This window comes from Pristiophorus japonicus, chromosome 1 (assembly GCF_044704955.1).
Source record: "Pristiophorus japonicus isolate sPriJap1 chromosome 1, sPriJap1.hap1, whole genome shotgun sequence".
Lineage (NCBI taxonomy): Eukaryota > Metazoa > Chordata > Chondrichthyes > Pristiophoridae > Pristiophorus > Pristiophorus japonicus.
In genome coordinates this window covers 481,944,887-481,960,733 of record NC_091977.1, presented here as the reverse complement: position 1 = coordinate 481,960,733, position 15,847 = coordinate 481,944,887, and the positions used below count along the sequence as shown (strand labels likewise).

Sequence of the window (15,847 nt, the reverse complement as noted above, 5' to 3'; positions counted from 1 at the left end):
CCCAGGTCTCTTTGCACCTCCCCTTTTCCTAATCTGTCACCATTCAGATAATAGTCTGTCTCTCTGTTTTTACCACCAAAGTGGATAACCTCACATTTATCCACATTATACTTCATCTGCCATGCATTTGCCCACTCACCTAACCTATCCAAGTCACTCTGCAGCCTCACAGCATCCTCCTCGCAGCTCACACTGCCACCCAACTTAGTGTCATCCGCAAATTTGGAGATACTACATTTAATCCCCTCATCTAAATCATTAATGTACAGTGTAAACAGCTGGGGCCCCAGCACAGAACCTTGCGGTACCCCACTAGTCACTGCCTGCCATTCTGAAAAGTAGCCATTTACTCCTACTCTTTGCTTCCTGTCTGACAACCAGTTCTCAATCCATGTCAGTACACTACCCCCAATCCCATGTGCTCTAACTTTGCACATCAATCTCTTGTGTGGGACCTTGTCGAACGTCTTCTGAAAGTACAAATATACCACATCAACTGGTTCTCCCTTATCCACTCTACTGGAAACATCCTCAAAAAATTCCAGAAGATTTGTCAAGCATGATTTCCCTTTCACAAATCCATGCTGACTTGGACCTATCATGTCACCTCTTTCCAAATGCACTGCTATGACATCCTTAATAATTGATTCCATCATTTTACCCACTACCGATGTCAGGCTGACCGGTCTATAATTCCCTGTTTTCTCTCTCCCTCCTTTTTTAAAAAGTGGGGTTACATTGGCTACCCTCCACTCCATAGGAACTGATCCAGAGTCAATGGAATGTTGGAAAATGACTGTCAACGCATCCACTATTTCCAAGGCCACCTCCTTAAGTACTCTGGGATGCAGTCCATCAGGCCCTGGGGATTTATCGGCCTTCAATCCCATCAATTTCCCCAACACAATTTCCCGGCTAATAAGGATTTCCCTCAGTTCCTCCTCCTTACTAGACCCCCCGACCCCTTTTATAACCGGAAGGTTGTTCGTGTCCTCCTTCGTGAATACCGACCACATATCTGCGCCATTGCTAAGACCACCTATTTCCTCCTCTGTAACATCACCCGTCTTCGCCCTTGCCTCAGCTCATCTGCTGCTAAAACTCTCATCCATGCCTTTATTACCTCTAGACTCAACTATTCCAATGCACTCCTGGCTGGCCTCTCACATTCTACCATACGTAAACTTGAGGTCATTCAAAAGTTGGCTGCCTGTGTCCTAACTTGCATCAAGTCCCATTCACCCAAATACTTCTGTGCTTGCTGACCTACATTGGCTCCAGGTTAAGCACTGCCTCGATTTTAAAATTCTCATCCTTGTTTTCAAATCCCTCCATTGCCTCATTTCTCCCTATCTCTGTAATCTCCTTCAGCCCCACAACCCTCTGAGATATCTGCTAATTCTGGCCTCTTGAGCATCCCTGATTATAATCACTTCACCACTGATGGCCGTGCCTTCTGTTGCCTAGGCCATAAGCTCTGGAATTCCGTCCCTAAACCTCTCCGTCTCTCTCTCACTTTCATCCTTTAAGATGCTCCTTAAAAATCTACCTCTTTGACCATCTTGTTCATCTGCCCTAACCTGTGGCTCGGGGTCAAATTTTGTTTCATAATGCTCTTATGAAGCATCTTGGGAAGTTTTACTACGTTAAAGGTGCTATATAAATACAAGCTGTTGTCGTTGTACATTTATTGAGACATTGGGCAGATAAAGACACACTTTGTTTCATAGGGGATGCAAGATCCATTTATGGGAGTGGGCTGTGACGGAAAATATATTCACTGTTCGCTGTTGTTGGTAACAAAGTTGAGTCCAAACTATACCTCAGTTGACATCCATACACAGACACACACGTTCCTCTGAGCTTCAATAATGATCAGGAATTGAAACCGTAACTGAATATCTTCCCCAGAGACACAGAGATTAGTTTTAATTCTCCAAACAAGTGGGCTGGCTGAGATCAAGCTGACTCAATGCAGGCTGGGAATCAAACCTGGTACTCTGTTCCTGAGTACCTTTAAATAACATTTTCATGGACTAGAGTGATACCAGCACATTCACTGAGCAGCCCGCATCAGTCAAGAGAGGTCGCGTGAAAAAGTAATCTCCCGTTCATTGTCGCTCCACTGTTTTGGAGGCCAGGACTGTTGTATAAACCCTGAGAGAGTGTTCAACTGCTTGCTCTTTCCAACCTCGGTTCCCGGCTTCCTCCCCCTTTCCACATTCAGACTGAAGTGGGCCCCTGTTCAGTGTGCCATGGTGCAGAAGTTGCCCTGTGCAACAATGCCACCAGCAGGTGGCAGGCCCTCTCCTGCCCCTCCCGTGGCCTCACAGAAGCCAACCAGACGCGTGCTGGCAGCTGCCGGCAACAGATGGTGCTGGTCAAGTCCTTTATGCCCGGAGCTGCAGGGGAGGGAGCGGGAAGAATAGAGTTAGGCCTCAAAGCAAGCCATCTGTCACCTGTCAGAGTTTGATTCCGAGGCAGAACAACTATTTACACCACATATCCCTAGCTGTTCAATAATGGGATTACACAAGCCCAGTGACCAGATCAATTCAATATCCCGAACCAAGTCACAGTGTTCCGATCCATGGGGCGGGAAGATTCAAGGAATGAGGCTTTAACGTATGAGCTTTGAACTCAAAACAATGACTTCAATAATTGATTAAAATTAGCAAACCGTGTCCGACACAGAACACAAGCAAATGGCATTCAATTCTTCTCTCTATTATCCATTTTCATTTATATTTTCCCTCTCTAAGTTTCTCTTTCTCTCTCGTCACTACTACTGTGGGATATGTGCACATTTTTCTGCAGAGAAGCGAAGTCTCTTGTGCTGGTATCTGACAGCAGAGTGATGCTTGAGTTGTAAGTTGCGAGGGTAGAAAATAGGGGTGGCAACTGTCATGTATTCAACTGCCATTGTAATCCAAGTATAAACTGACCTAAGTTGTACACCGTGAGAATATTGACCACTAGGTGGTGAACCTGTGGGAGACACTCCTAACCTGGACTTTCAGGTATAAAAGGGGAAGCTCCACCCATCTTCTCCACTTCAGTGCAAGGCGAATAAAGGTTACTGGTTACAAAGTGACCTTCTTTCAAGTATGGGCCTCGTGTGCATTTGTACTGTATAGTAAGGATATATTATTGGCGACGAAAAACTGGGATTTAAACCACATGAGCATGGCCACTAGCAGCACAGACGAGAGGTACTGTGTTGGTGATGATTGGGACGATTTTATTGAGAGACTGCAGCAAAGTTTCGTCAATAAGGAATGGCTGGGACAGGATTCGGCCGACAAACGCAGGGCTCATCTCCCGACGGTTTGTGGATCCAGGACATACTCCCTGATGAAGGACCTTCTAGTGCCAGAGAAGCCGGCGGACAAGACTTTTGAAGAGCTCAGTAAGTTGATCGGGGAACACTTTAAACCGGCGAGCAGCATGCACATGGTGAGACACCGGTTTTACACGCACCGGCGGCGAGAAAGGCAAAGCGTACCAGACTTTGTGGCAGACCTCCGATGACTGGCGAGCCTATGTAAGTTCCCAGATGCATGCAGAGTGGAGATGCTGCGAGACTTTTTTATTGAGGGCATCGGGCACGCTGGGGTTTTCAGGAAACTGATTGAGACCAAAGACTTGACTCTGGAAACGGCGGCTTTGATGGCCCAGACATTTATCTCAGGGGAGGAAGAGACCAGAATGATGTTTGACATAAATCTTGGTTTAAATGCAGCAAATGGACAGGGAGACAACATTGTTAATGCGGCATACAGTTCTCCAGGCAGACAGGGGCAATCGGACATGCCCGAGCATATAGTTGAACCCAAAGGGGGAATTCAACAGAGACAATGGCTAGCTGAACGGCGATTCATGCCATCGCAAGGGACAATGCGGCCAGTAATGAGGCCATCAACACCTGTCAATGATGCGTTTAAGGACAGTTACAGAGACAGTCAGAGACGATCGACTGGGAATGGAACCTTTTGTTTCCAACAATGGCTCATGTTGGAGGTGTGGAGGCAAACACACAGCCAGAGCTTGCAGGTATCAGCAATATAGCTGCAGAACCTGCAACGGCAGCGGCCACTTGGCGCGTATGTGCAGGAAGCCTGCAGCCAGGTTGATGTACGAGGAAGACGGGTCCAATGTAAGCCCTACGAGGCCAAATGGACACTGGGGGAAATCGTTGGAAGCTGAAGTTCAGCGAGTTCATGTGGAGCACATACACAGTTCATATACCAGGACACCACCGATAATGATGAAAGTGCTCCTCAATGGCATCCCGGTATTAATGGAGCTAGACATGGGGACCAGCCAGTCCCTGATGAGTATCAAACAGTTCAACAAGTTGTGGGCGTCCAAGGCCAGGAGGCCAAAATTATTGCCAATTGACGCACAGCTACGGACATATACGAAGGAGATCATTCCGGTGCTAGGCAGCGCCACGGTAGTCGTGAACCACAAAGATTTGGAGAACAGTTTGCCACTCTGGATTGTCCTGGGGGACGGTCCCGCACTACTGAGGAGGAGTTGGCTTGCTGTCATGAACTGGGAATGGGGCGATGTCAATGCAATTTCTTCTGTGGAGCGAACATCATGCTCACAGGTCCTGGACAAATTTGACTCACTATTTCAACCCGGCATTGGCACTTTCATGGGGACCAAGGTAGTGATTCACATAAACCCAGACGCCAGGCCAGTATACCACAAGGCCAGAGCGGTGCCGTACGTGATGTGGGAAAAGATAGAAGGCGAATTGGACTGCCTGCTGAGGGAAGGCATCATCTTGCCAGTCGAATTCAGTGACTGGGCGAGCCCGAACGTACCGGTGCTCAAGGTGGATGGGTCGGTCAGGATATGTTGCGGTTACAAGGCCACCATCAATCGGGTGTCACTCCAAGACCAGTACCCGGTACTGAGAGAGGAGGACCTCTTTGCGACGCTATCCGGTGACAAACTTTTTTCAAAATTGGACCTGACCTCAGCTTACATGACCCAGAAGCTGGCGAGTGAGTCGAAGAAGCTGACCACCATCATGACACACAAGGGGTTGTTTGAGTACAACAGATGTCCGTTCGGGATTCGCTCGGCCGCCGCGATCTTCCAACGAAATATGGAAAGTCTCCTCAAGTCGATTCCAGGGACGGTGGTTTTTCAAGACGACATCCTCATCACGGTTTGCGATACTGAAGAACACCTCCACAACCTGGAGGAGGTGCTACGCAGACTAGACCGGGTAGGGCTGCGACTGAAAAAGGTGAAGTGCGTCTTCCTAGCTCCAGGGGTAGAATTACTGGGGATGTGGATAGCAGCAGACGGGATCAGCCCTACTACGTCCAAAACGGAAGCGATCCAGAGAGCACCCAGACCCCATAACATGACGGAGCTGCGTTCGTTCCTGGGGCTCCTGAACTATTTTGGTAACTTTCTTCCCAAATTGAGCACGCTGTTCGAGCCGCTACACATGCTCCTACGCAAAGGTCGCGAATGGGTCTGGGGGGACAGCCAGGAAAGGGCTTTTGATAGAGCACGCAATTTGTTATGCTCCAACAATCTGTTAACGCTACATGACCAATGTAAGAAACTTGTTTTAACGTGCGATGCATCGTCATATGGGGTCGGGTGTGTGTTACAGCATGTCAATGCCAAGGGTCAGTTACAGCCGGTAGCTTATGCCTCCAGAAGTCTGTCCCAGGCAGAAAGGGGCTACGGGATGGTAGGACAGGAAGCACTTGCATGTGTATCTGCAGTACAAAAAATGCACCAGTACCTGTTTGGCAGGAAATTTGAGCTGGAGACAGATCACAAACCCCTCACGTCCCTTTTGGCCAACAACAAGGCCATAAATGCAAATGCATTGGCCCGCATACAGAGGTGGGCACTCACGTTAGCCGCCTATGACTATATAATTTGGCACAAACCGGGCACTGAAAACTGCGCCGATGCACTCAGCAGGCTCCCACTAGCCACCACCGAGGGGGCAACTGAGCATGCTGCCGAGATGGCCATGGCTGTTGAAGCTTTCGAAAGTGAAGGCTCACCCGTGACAGCCCGTCAGATCAAAGTCTGGGCAAATAGAGACCCGCTATTGTCTCTGGTCAAGAAATGTGTCCTGAATGGGGACTGGGCAGCCACGTATGGGGCGTGCCCTGAGGAATTAAACCATTTCACAGGCGCAAGGATGAACTCTCGATTCAGGCCAATTGCCTACTATGGGGAAACCGAGTAGTCATGCCCCAGATGGGCAGAGAGGTGTTTATCACAGAACTTCACAATGAGCACCCGGGCATTGTTATGATGAAGGTAATTGCCAGGTCACACGTTTGGTGGCCAGGGATAGATGCAGACCTGGGACTTTGTGTTCGCAGGTGCAACACGTGTGCCCAACTGGGCAATGTGCCCAGGGAAGCCCCCCCTTAGACCTGGGTCCTGGCCCGCCAAGCCATGGTCATGCATCCATATGGACTACGCAGGTCCTTTCATGAGAAAAATATTTTTGGTTGTAGTAGACGCCTACTCCAAATGGATCGAGTGTGACATTCTCAATTCAAGCACATTCTCTGCCACAGTCGAAAGTCTACGGGCAATGTTCGCCGCCCATGGTCTACCTGACGTCTTGGTCAGTGACAATGGCCCGTGGTTTACAAGCACTGAATTCCAGGACTTCATGGCAGGAAATGGTATCAACCATGTCAGAACGGCACCGTTCAAGCCGGCCTCAAACGGCCAGGCGGAACGAGCAGTGCAGATAATCAAACAGGGGATGCTCAGAATCCAAGGGGATTCCCTACAAAGCCACTTATCACGCCTCCTGTTGGCCAATAGATCCCGACCACACTCGCTCACAGGGGTTCCACCCGCAGAGCTGCGAATGAAAAGGATGCTTAAAACCAGGTTATCCCTTATACACCCCACCATGAATGAAATTGTTGAGAGTAGGCGCCGGTCACAATGTGACTATCATGACGGGAATGCGAGGGCGTGATGTATTGATGTCACTGACCCTGGCTTTGTCCTCAACTACGCTGCAGGGCCCAAATGGCTCGCAGGCACTGTGATTCCCAAAGAGGGGAATAGGATTCTGGTAGTTAAACTTACCAATGGACAAATCTGCCGCAAACAGGTGGATCAAACAAAAAGGAGGTTTAGCAACTCCATAGAAGAAGCAGAGGAAGAACACGATGTAGAGTTCACTCCACCACAGGTGACCGAACATCGGAACCAAGTGGAGGAGAGCCCAGTCACTGTGGGCAGTCCGGACAGGCCTGAGGCACCGCAAACAGCAGACACTCAGGCCAGCGCCCAACAACCGGAGCCCCAACTCAGGCGCTTTACAAGGGAGTGTAAACCACCAGAGACTTAACCTGTGATCCCAATAAGACTTTGGTGGAGAGGTGATGACATGTATTTAACTGTCATTGTAATCTATGTATAAACTGACCTAAATTGGACACCGTGAAAACATTGACCACTAGGTGATGAACCTGTGGGAGACACTCCTAACCTGGACTTTCAGATATAAAATGGGAAGCTCCACCCACCTTCTCCACTTCAATGCTGGCTAATAAAGGTTACTGGTCACAGAGTGACCTTCTCTCTAGTATGGGCCTCATGTGCATTTGTACTGTATAGTCAGGACATATTACCAACCGTCCCGGATTGTCCGAGAGTCTCCAGGAATTAAAGATTAATCTCCCGGACACTCCCGAAGGAAACCCGAGAGTAAAATGACGGGAGCACTTTCACAGACTTACACCAGACAGAAGGGGTGCAACACGCCCAGAAACAATGCAGCACTGGCGCTCATTTAAAACCAAGCAATGTATAGAGTCGTTTCTGGAGCACAAAAGGTTGTGAGTGAGTCTTGTAGCTGCCTCTATTGACTGATTGTCGCAAGGATTGAAGTGCTGGGCCACTGGGGCGGTGAAACCTCTTGCAATATGGTTCAACTGCAGTTGGCAACTAGAAGGAATTTCAGAGCTTGTGCCTCACTCTCCTGCAGTGAAGGAGAGAGAGAGAGAGAGAGAGAGAGAGCTGTGTCAGTCACAAAGGCACATTGAACAGAAGCTGCTAAATTAGCACAGATCACTCTGAGCTCTCAAGAATTCATGGTATTGGCTGCTGAGCCGAGCTGACTTCCAATAATTAGAGAGCACATGCCTGAGGAGATGAATAGTCTGGCATCACAGCCTGACAACATCCACCTTCTGGGAGGGTTTACTGAACTGTTAAAATACTGTCTAAATATTGTCATGTTCATCTTCTCCCTGATTTAACTATCGATCTATCGGTCAAGTGAGAATATGAAGTGAAGGGTGGCTCGAGGTCAGACACACAATAGTCCTAAGTACTGCCCCTTCCCGATAGTAATTTAATCGACGGTGAAGTTTTAAAGTGTTTCTTGTTCCTTTTTCACACACGCTCCAGTTCTCTCCCCTTTGCTGGCTCTTGGGAGTATACACGAGTTCCAATGGGGCCGACCCTCTCCCAGGACCTCAACCAAGGGCTCATTCCTCAGGCGCTTGCCCACTCCAAATGTACTTCATTGGCTGTAAAGTGCTTTGAGATGTCCAATGGTCGTGAAAGGTGCTATGTAAATGAAAGTATTTCTTTCTTTAAAGCACTGCTTTTGGAACAGCAGCGCCTCACCATGCTCCTGTGGTTATTCTTCCATCTTTACATTCTCACCCGCTGCCAATCTCACCCGCTGCCAATCTCACCCGCTGCCATCTCACCCGCTGCCAATGTTACCTGCTGCCAATCTCACCCACTGCCAATCTCACCTGCCAATCTCACCCGCTGCCAAACTCACCCGCTGCCAATCTCACCCACTGCCATCTCACCCGCTGCCAATGTTACCTGCTGCCAATCTCACCCGCTGCCAATCTCACCCGCTGCCAATCTCACCTGCCAATCTCACCCGCTGCGATCTCACCCGCTGCCAATGTTACCTGCTGCCAATCTCACCCGCTGCCAATGTTACCTGCTGCCAATCTCACCCGCTGCCAATCTCACCTGCCAATCTCACCCGCTGCCATCTCACCCGCTGCCAATGTTACCTGCTGCCAATCTCACCCGCTGCCAATCTCACCTGCCAATTTCACCCGCTGCCATCTCACCCGCTGCCAAACTCATCCACTGCCAATCTCACCCGCTGCCAATGTTACCTGTTGCCAATCTCACCCGCTGCCAATCTCACCCGCTGCCAATGTTACCTGCTGCCAATCTCACCCACTGCCAATCTCACCCACTGCCAATGTCACCTGCTGCCATTCTTCATTGGGCAGAAGCAAAGGTGACAAATCCAGCAGATATATCAATTTCTGTTCCTATTTTCCTTTCTCCCTCTTTTCCAATTTCTGCCCCTTTCTTTCTATCTATCTTTATCTCTCTCTTTCACTCCATCTGTCACTTTCTCTCTTGCTCTAGAGGATAATTCAATGTTGCTACACTGTCAGCGAAGAACCTCGGCAACAGTGAGAGGATTATGCAGGGGAGTAATTATTTGTACTGCGTCTTTCTGCACATGGGTCTGTCAAGCTCCACCCACCCCACCCAGTGCCTCCCACCTGAACCGGAAGTGCTGGACCGGAAGCATAGCCCCACTCTCATTCCACGTGGCCAAGAGTGGTGGCAGGCAGAGAGGCGGCGGGAGGCCAAGAGTGGGGTGGAATAGAGAGAGAGACTGGGAGAGGAAGAGAGACTGAGGGGGAACGAGAGAGAGAGGGGCTGGGGGGAGAGAGACACGGGTGGGGGGGAGAGAGGGAACTCAGGAAAGACAGATTTCATTCTTCCAACCCCCTACAAGGGACATCATTGGAGTGGATGAAATCCAGAAGTCACCACCCGGTCACTATTCACTTCATACCCAATAAACCTGTGAACAATCCCTATACAACGCCCCATCTATGTTGGGGGTGGGGGATAAAGTCATGCACTTGGGCTGGTGTAAGGAGGGACTTTGGCTGGGGAGGGATGCACTTGCGCTGGGGTAAGGCACTTTGGCTGGGGGAGGCATGTACTTGGACTGGGGTAAGGCACATCGACTCTGGGAGGCATGCACTTGGACTGTGATAAGGCACTTCGGCTGAGGGAGGCATGCACTTGGCCTGGGGTAAAGTACTTCGGCTGGCTCTTGCTGACTTGTGGGGAGCTCTATCCTCTGTCGCTTCAGGAAGTCAAAGTGGATCGAGTTAAAATTTGCAAAGTCAGTGAGACCTTGGGATGGGCGGTTCCAGTTACACATTCCAGTGAAACTTCAGGGTGTGGCTTATAGAAACAGAGAAACATAGAAAATAGGTGCAGGCGTAGGCCATTCGGCCCTTCAAGCCTGCACCACCATTCAATAAGATCTTGGCTGATCATTCACCTCAGTACCCCTTTCCTGCTTTCTCTCCATTCCACTTGATCCCTTTAGCCGTAAGGGCCATATCTAACTCCCTCTTGAATATATCCAATGAACTGGCATCAACAACGCTCTGCGGTAGGGAATTCCACAGATTAACAACTCTCTGAGTAAAGAAGTTTCTCCTCATCTCAGTCCTAAATGGCTTACCCCTTATCCTTAGACTGTGTCCTCTGGTTCTGGACTTCCCCAACATCGGGAACAATCCCAGCCAATACAGTACAGCCAATAAGGACTGTTTTAACATAAGAACATCAGGAATAGGAGCAGTTGGAGGCTATATGGTCTCTCGAGCCTGATCCACCATTCAATAAGATCATGGCTGATCTTCTATCTCAACTCCACTTTCCTACCCATACCTCATATACCTTGATTCCCTTAGTGTCCAGATATCTATTGATCTTAGTCTTGAATATCTTCAATGACTGAGCCTCCACAGCCCTCTGGGATAGAGAATTCCAAAGATTCACCACCCTCTGAGTGAAGAAATTTCTCCTCATCTCAGTCTGAAGTGGCTGACCCCTTACCCTGATTCTAGACTCTCCAGCCAAGGGATACAACCTCTCCACATCTACCTTGTCAAGCCCTCTAAACATTTTAAACATTTCAATGAAATCACCTAAACTCCAGACAATATGGGTCCATTCTACTCAGTTTCATAGGACAGCCCTTTCATCCCAAGGATCAAGCTAGTGATGTTTTGTTGCACCTCCTCCAAGGCAAGTATATCCTTCCTCAGATAAGGAGGCCAAAACTAGACAGGCTCCAGGTGTGGTCTCACCAAAGCCCTATATAATTACAGCAAGACTTCCTTAACTCCAACCCTCTTGCAATAAAGGCCAACATGCCATTTGCTTTCTTAATTACTTGCTGTACCTTTATGTTAACTTTCTTGAGTCGTATACAAGGTCACCCGAAGCCCTCTGAATTCCAACATTTACTACTTTCTCACCATTTAAAAAATATTCTGCTTTTCTATTCTTCCTACCAAAGTGGATCATTTCACATTTTCCCACATTATACTCTATCCACCTTCTTGCCACTCACTTAATGTATCTTTTGAAGTGAAGTCACTGTTGAAATGTAGCAGACAATTTACAAACAGCAAGATCCCATAAACAGCAAAGATCTACCTGACCAGATAATCTATTTTTGTGATGTTGTTTGAGGGATAAATATTGGCCAGGATACTGGGGAGAACTACACTGCTCTTCTCTGAATAATGCCATGGGATATTTTACATCCACATATATGATGATCAAGTCTCTGGAGTGGGACTTGAACCCACAACCTTCTGACTCTGAAGCGAGAGTGCGACTAACTGAGCCACGGCTGACACAGTTGGCTTAGCAATTGGGTCTCTGAAGAGCAAAGTGAGGCCCTGTGCACTGACAATCCACTGAAAAAGGAAAAGGGGAAGTACAATATGTGGAGTTTGGTTCTCATTAGACAGGAACAGTAAAAAAAAACAGTCAACAAAAAAGCCCACATAGCTGTCAACCATCCCAGCCCTCACAGAAACAATGAAGTAGTGTGAAAACAGCAGGCCAGTCGCCTATCTGTTACCATGGCGATCGGATACTGTCCACAGAAGAGGGTTTGTTCTGTTATTTTCCTGATGGACAGGGTCAAGGGCTGAGGCTCCTCCATCACTATATCCTGGATCCCCATACCTTCCTGACTCGCAGTCACACCCTCCCGTCCCTGACAACTGACAAACTCTAAAGTACAGCTTAACCTAAGGGGTGTGATTGACTCCTGGAACAATGTGTCCAGGTAACTCTCCCCTTACCTGATGCATCGTAACATCTGCAGCTCGGACCTTTTGGATATTAAGGGATTCAAGGGATATGGGGATAGTGCAGGCAAGTGGAATTGAGGTAGAAGATCAGCCATGATCTCATTGAATGGCGGAGCAGACTTGAGGGGCAAAATGATCTACTCATGCTCCTATTTCTTATGTTCTTATATTCTTATGGTCAAATTTGATGTGTTTATTAATCCTGCTCCAAGCTCTGGTCTGTAGGATTAGAACAAACGGCAGACAACTGTGATCTTATTAAAGGAGCCTCCCAAGCAGATAAACCAATCACATTTCAGGTAATCAATGTCAATAGGGTGTTAGCCAAAGCTAATCTTGCCCATTTGAAGCATTCCAGTTAGTAATAGGGAACGAAACATTCTTTCTGCTTTTTCACTCAGGATTAGCATCAAACAGCCCCAGATCAGGTACAGCCCATATGGGTCCAGAATAAAACTCTCTCTGTGCTGTCCCATCAAACGCTTCCAGGTCATTTAGAGCATGGGTTAAAAGCAGAGTAAAGCTTCTTCTGCATGGCCCATCAATGTACCCCAACTAACATTGCCTTCTAGCCGAGTTCTGGAACCGGTTGCCTGCCCTGGTTTTTATAAAGAAAATGTATATTTTGCTATTTATTTCTGTACCTTATGTGGCGCATTCATTATGTGAAAGTGAAATCTCCATTAACAATTGCCGGTCCCCCTCTTTGAAGAAATCTTTTTAATGCTGGCATTCCTTTTTTACTCTACCACTATTGTATCTCCTGCAGCTGCTCTCCCAACTCCTGATTCTCCCATTCCATCTCCAGCTGCTCTGCCCCATCTCCTGGTTCTTATATCCCAACTTCTGCTGCCCCATCTCAACCTCTACTACCCTAACCCATCGCTTGTTATTCCATCTATCACAAACTACCCTAATACCATCCCCAACTACCCATATCTCATGTCTGCTGCCTCTTTGCCAGCCCCACCTACACCATTCAATCCTCAGTTATTTTGAATTTGGCAAAAGATGGCATCTCAATTCATAATCTCATCTTCAGGAGTGCCGCCTATTGCATCAGTGTGACTGTTATGTTTCCCACAAAAAACATTCTTATGACCTTTGAGTGTGATTGGAAAGTTAGCATCAATTAACACTGAATCATGGGTAGCTTTACATTGCAGACCCATATCATTCTTTCTGCAGGACCTGTCATTTCATTCATAGACAGTCCCTCGAAACGAGGATGACTTGCTTCCACGCCAAAAAAGGATGAGTTCACAGGTGTTTCAATGAGGGACCTAATATTCCAGGTCCTGAACTACATAGTGGAGTGTGGAAGATGCCTGTGCGTGGAATTTTTAATGTGTGGTGGCCATTGCACACCAGCCACCATACGGGCTTGACAGAGCTAGGTCTTGGTCCAGTGGCAAGGATTACCCAAGACGACTGGAGTCCAGCTCTGCTGCACAGACCTAGTGTGCACACATATCGCAGTGTGGGCTGGCCCATGCTGCCCCTGGGCCCATGCCTCTTCTGGCCCCGAAATCGCATCTCTCCTCGGCCCCATCACATCCCTCTACAATCTCTCGCTGCTCCTTCACCCTGACCTCGCCGCACCTGCTGTACCTGCCCACGCTCCAATCACAAACCTGGACCTTGATGATGTCCCTCTTCGCTGCCATCGCCCTCCTGTGTGGTGGCCCCGACCTGCGAGAGACCATCAGCGGCAGGCCAGGGCCATAAAAGGAGTGGCCAGCGGTGGCCATGGGCAGCGTGGCGGATTACCACTTCAAGGTACAGTGCAGGACCTTTATGCAGATGGTGGCCAACCGCTGGTATGGGTTACCAGGACAGATGGCTGAGGCCAGAACACTACACTCCTTTAAGAAATGGCTGGATGTTGTCATGGGAAGATAGTAGGGTTGGTCTATCCATCAAACCCCTCATCCACAGTCCAAGAGGGTTGGTATTCTGGAAGGGGAGATCAAATGGGAAAAAAGTCTTCTTTGCCTGACCCTATGTAGTGATCCTGAAATCTCAAAATACCTCCCCTAGTATTTCCTTCCTTAGACTTTAATATCACCTAGCCACTATGTCTTTACTTACCTGGGATTCTGTCCCCTTATCAGTCTTGGAGGTGTCTTAAACTATGAGTTTTGGTCCTGCCACACAATTAAAACAATGCTAATTTCTCCCCATGTTGCCAGTTTTAGGGTGTTGAGTATTTCAGCTGAGCTCACAGAGCACAGTCTACTCCCAAGGTGGCTGCCGCAGAAGTCCTGCGCATTCATGGACGGGCGACTAACTATTTACATTTGTATCACAATACAGTGCTGCATGCATCACTCACTTGTTAAAGTGATTCGCCAAGACCCCGACAACTTCTCCGATCCTATTATCGTTCCCCTGCTGCATCTTGTGCAGGCAAACTACCAGGTCATCATTCGCCTTGGTGTGGAAGATGATCAGCTGATCCCTACCATTGGTAACGCTGACTCCAGTCACCTAAAGGAACACATGGGGATGTTAGAGCTTACTCTAGTTCATGTAGTGGGTAGCCTCAGTGTCCAGAGTGTCTGAGCTAGAAATATTTTAGTACAGCTTAATCCTTTTAATCGGGACACTTCAGATGGAATTGGCCCATCCCGATTGATAGATTGCTCAGCCTCACAGAAGGCCACAGCTGATGGTGCTGGCTGCACAATTCCTCAATTTAGTAATTTTTTTTATCCATCTGCCGACATTTCAATCAATCAGCTGCTTGACTGGCCCCCGCAACTGTGCAATCCAGACCTGTGACACAGAAAATAAACCATTCCGCCCCTCGAGCCTGTTCCACCATCTAATTAGATCATGGCTGATCTGTACCTCAACTGCTCTGACCCACCTTTGCTCCATATCCCTTGATGCCCTTACCCTTTGTGTTGCCTTGTGTATTACTGGGGAGATTTTGCCTGGACATGTTGCCTCTTCTGTGAGGGTTTTACATGAAAAGCTGGAGAAATGTCCTTTTAAAATATAAAGTTGACTTATATCCATTTTCCTGGAAGAACCGAATGTACACTCTTCCCCCTTACGGTAGCTGGCTCATCCCCCGTCCAGTTCCGTGCCCCTGCAACACTGTCTGTTACTGTACAGGGTGGCCAGAGTCCCATCATCCTCCGCGGTTTACAGGCTGTTGGCTGCAATTGGTCATTTTAAACATGGCATCTTCCCATTCTCCCTGCCACATGTCTCCGTGGTTGGTTTTGCAGAACCTTACAGCTCCATATCCCTTGATGCCTTTACTTAACAAAAATCTGTCGGTCCTCGTCTTGAAAATTTCTGTTGATCCAGCATCCGTAGCCTGTTGGGATCCTGATTTCCACTAACCTTGGTGTGCAAAAGTGCTTCCTGATTGCACTCCGCATTGGCCTAGCTCTAATTTTAAGATTATTTCCCCTTGTTCTGGATTCCTCCATATGGTGTATGTAGCACACAAATCACTGACTCCACACGGTCTGGTGTTAATCTAACTGCTGTGACCTTCGTCCTTTATTGAACAGCTCCAGAGTGACTCTCAGGTGTGGTGGTCAACCTTTTTGTACTGTCTCTTGCAGGCACTTTCAGGTCTCCCACCACAGCGCCCTCTGTGGTGTACCATTGTG

The 15,847-nt window shown here is 48.2% G+C and overlaps 1 protein-coding gene across 1 annotated transcript in view; it reads right to left on the bottom strand.

Annotated features, from left to right (window-relative positions):
- Positions 1-15,847, bottom strand: part of LOC139276891 (unconventional myosin-Id-like) — a 168,311-nt gene that overhangs the window by 34,356 nt on the left and 118,108 nt on the right. The window contains exon 21 of the mRNA XM_070894890.1: positions 14,551-14,705. Coding sequence (XP_070750991.1) covers positions 14,551-14,705 — 155 coding nt within the window. The remainder of the gene's footprint in view (positions 1-14,550; positions 14,706-15,847) is intronic.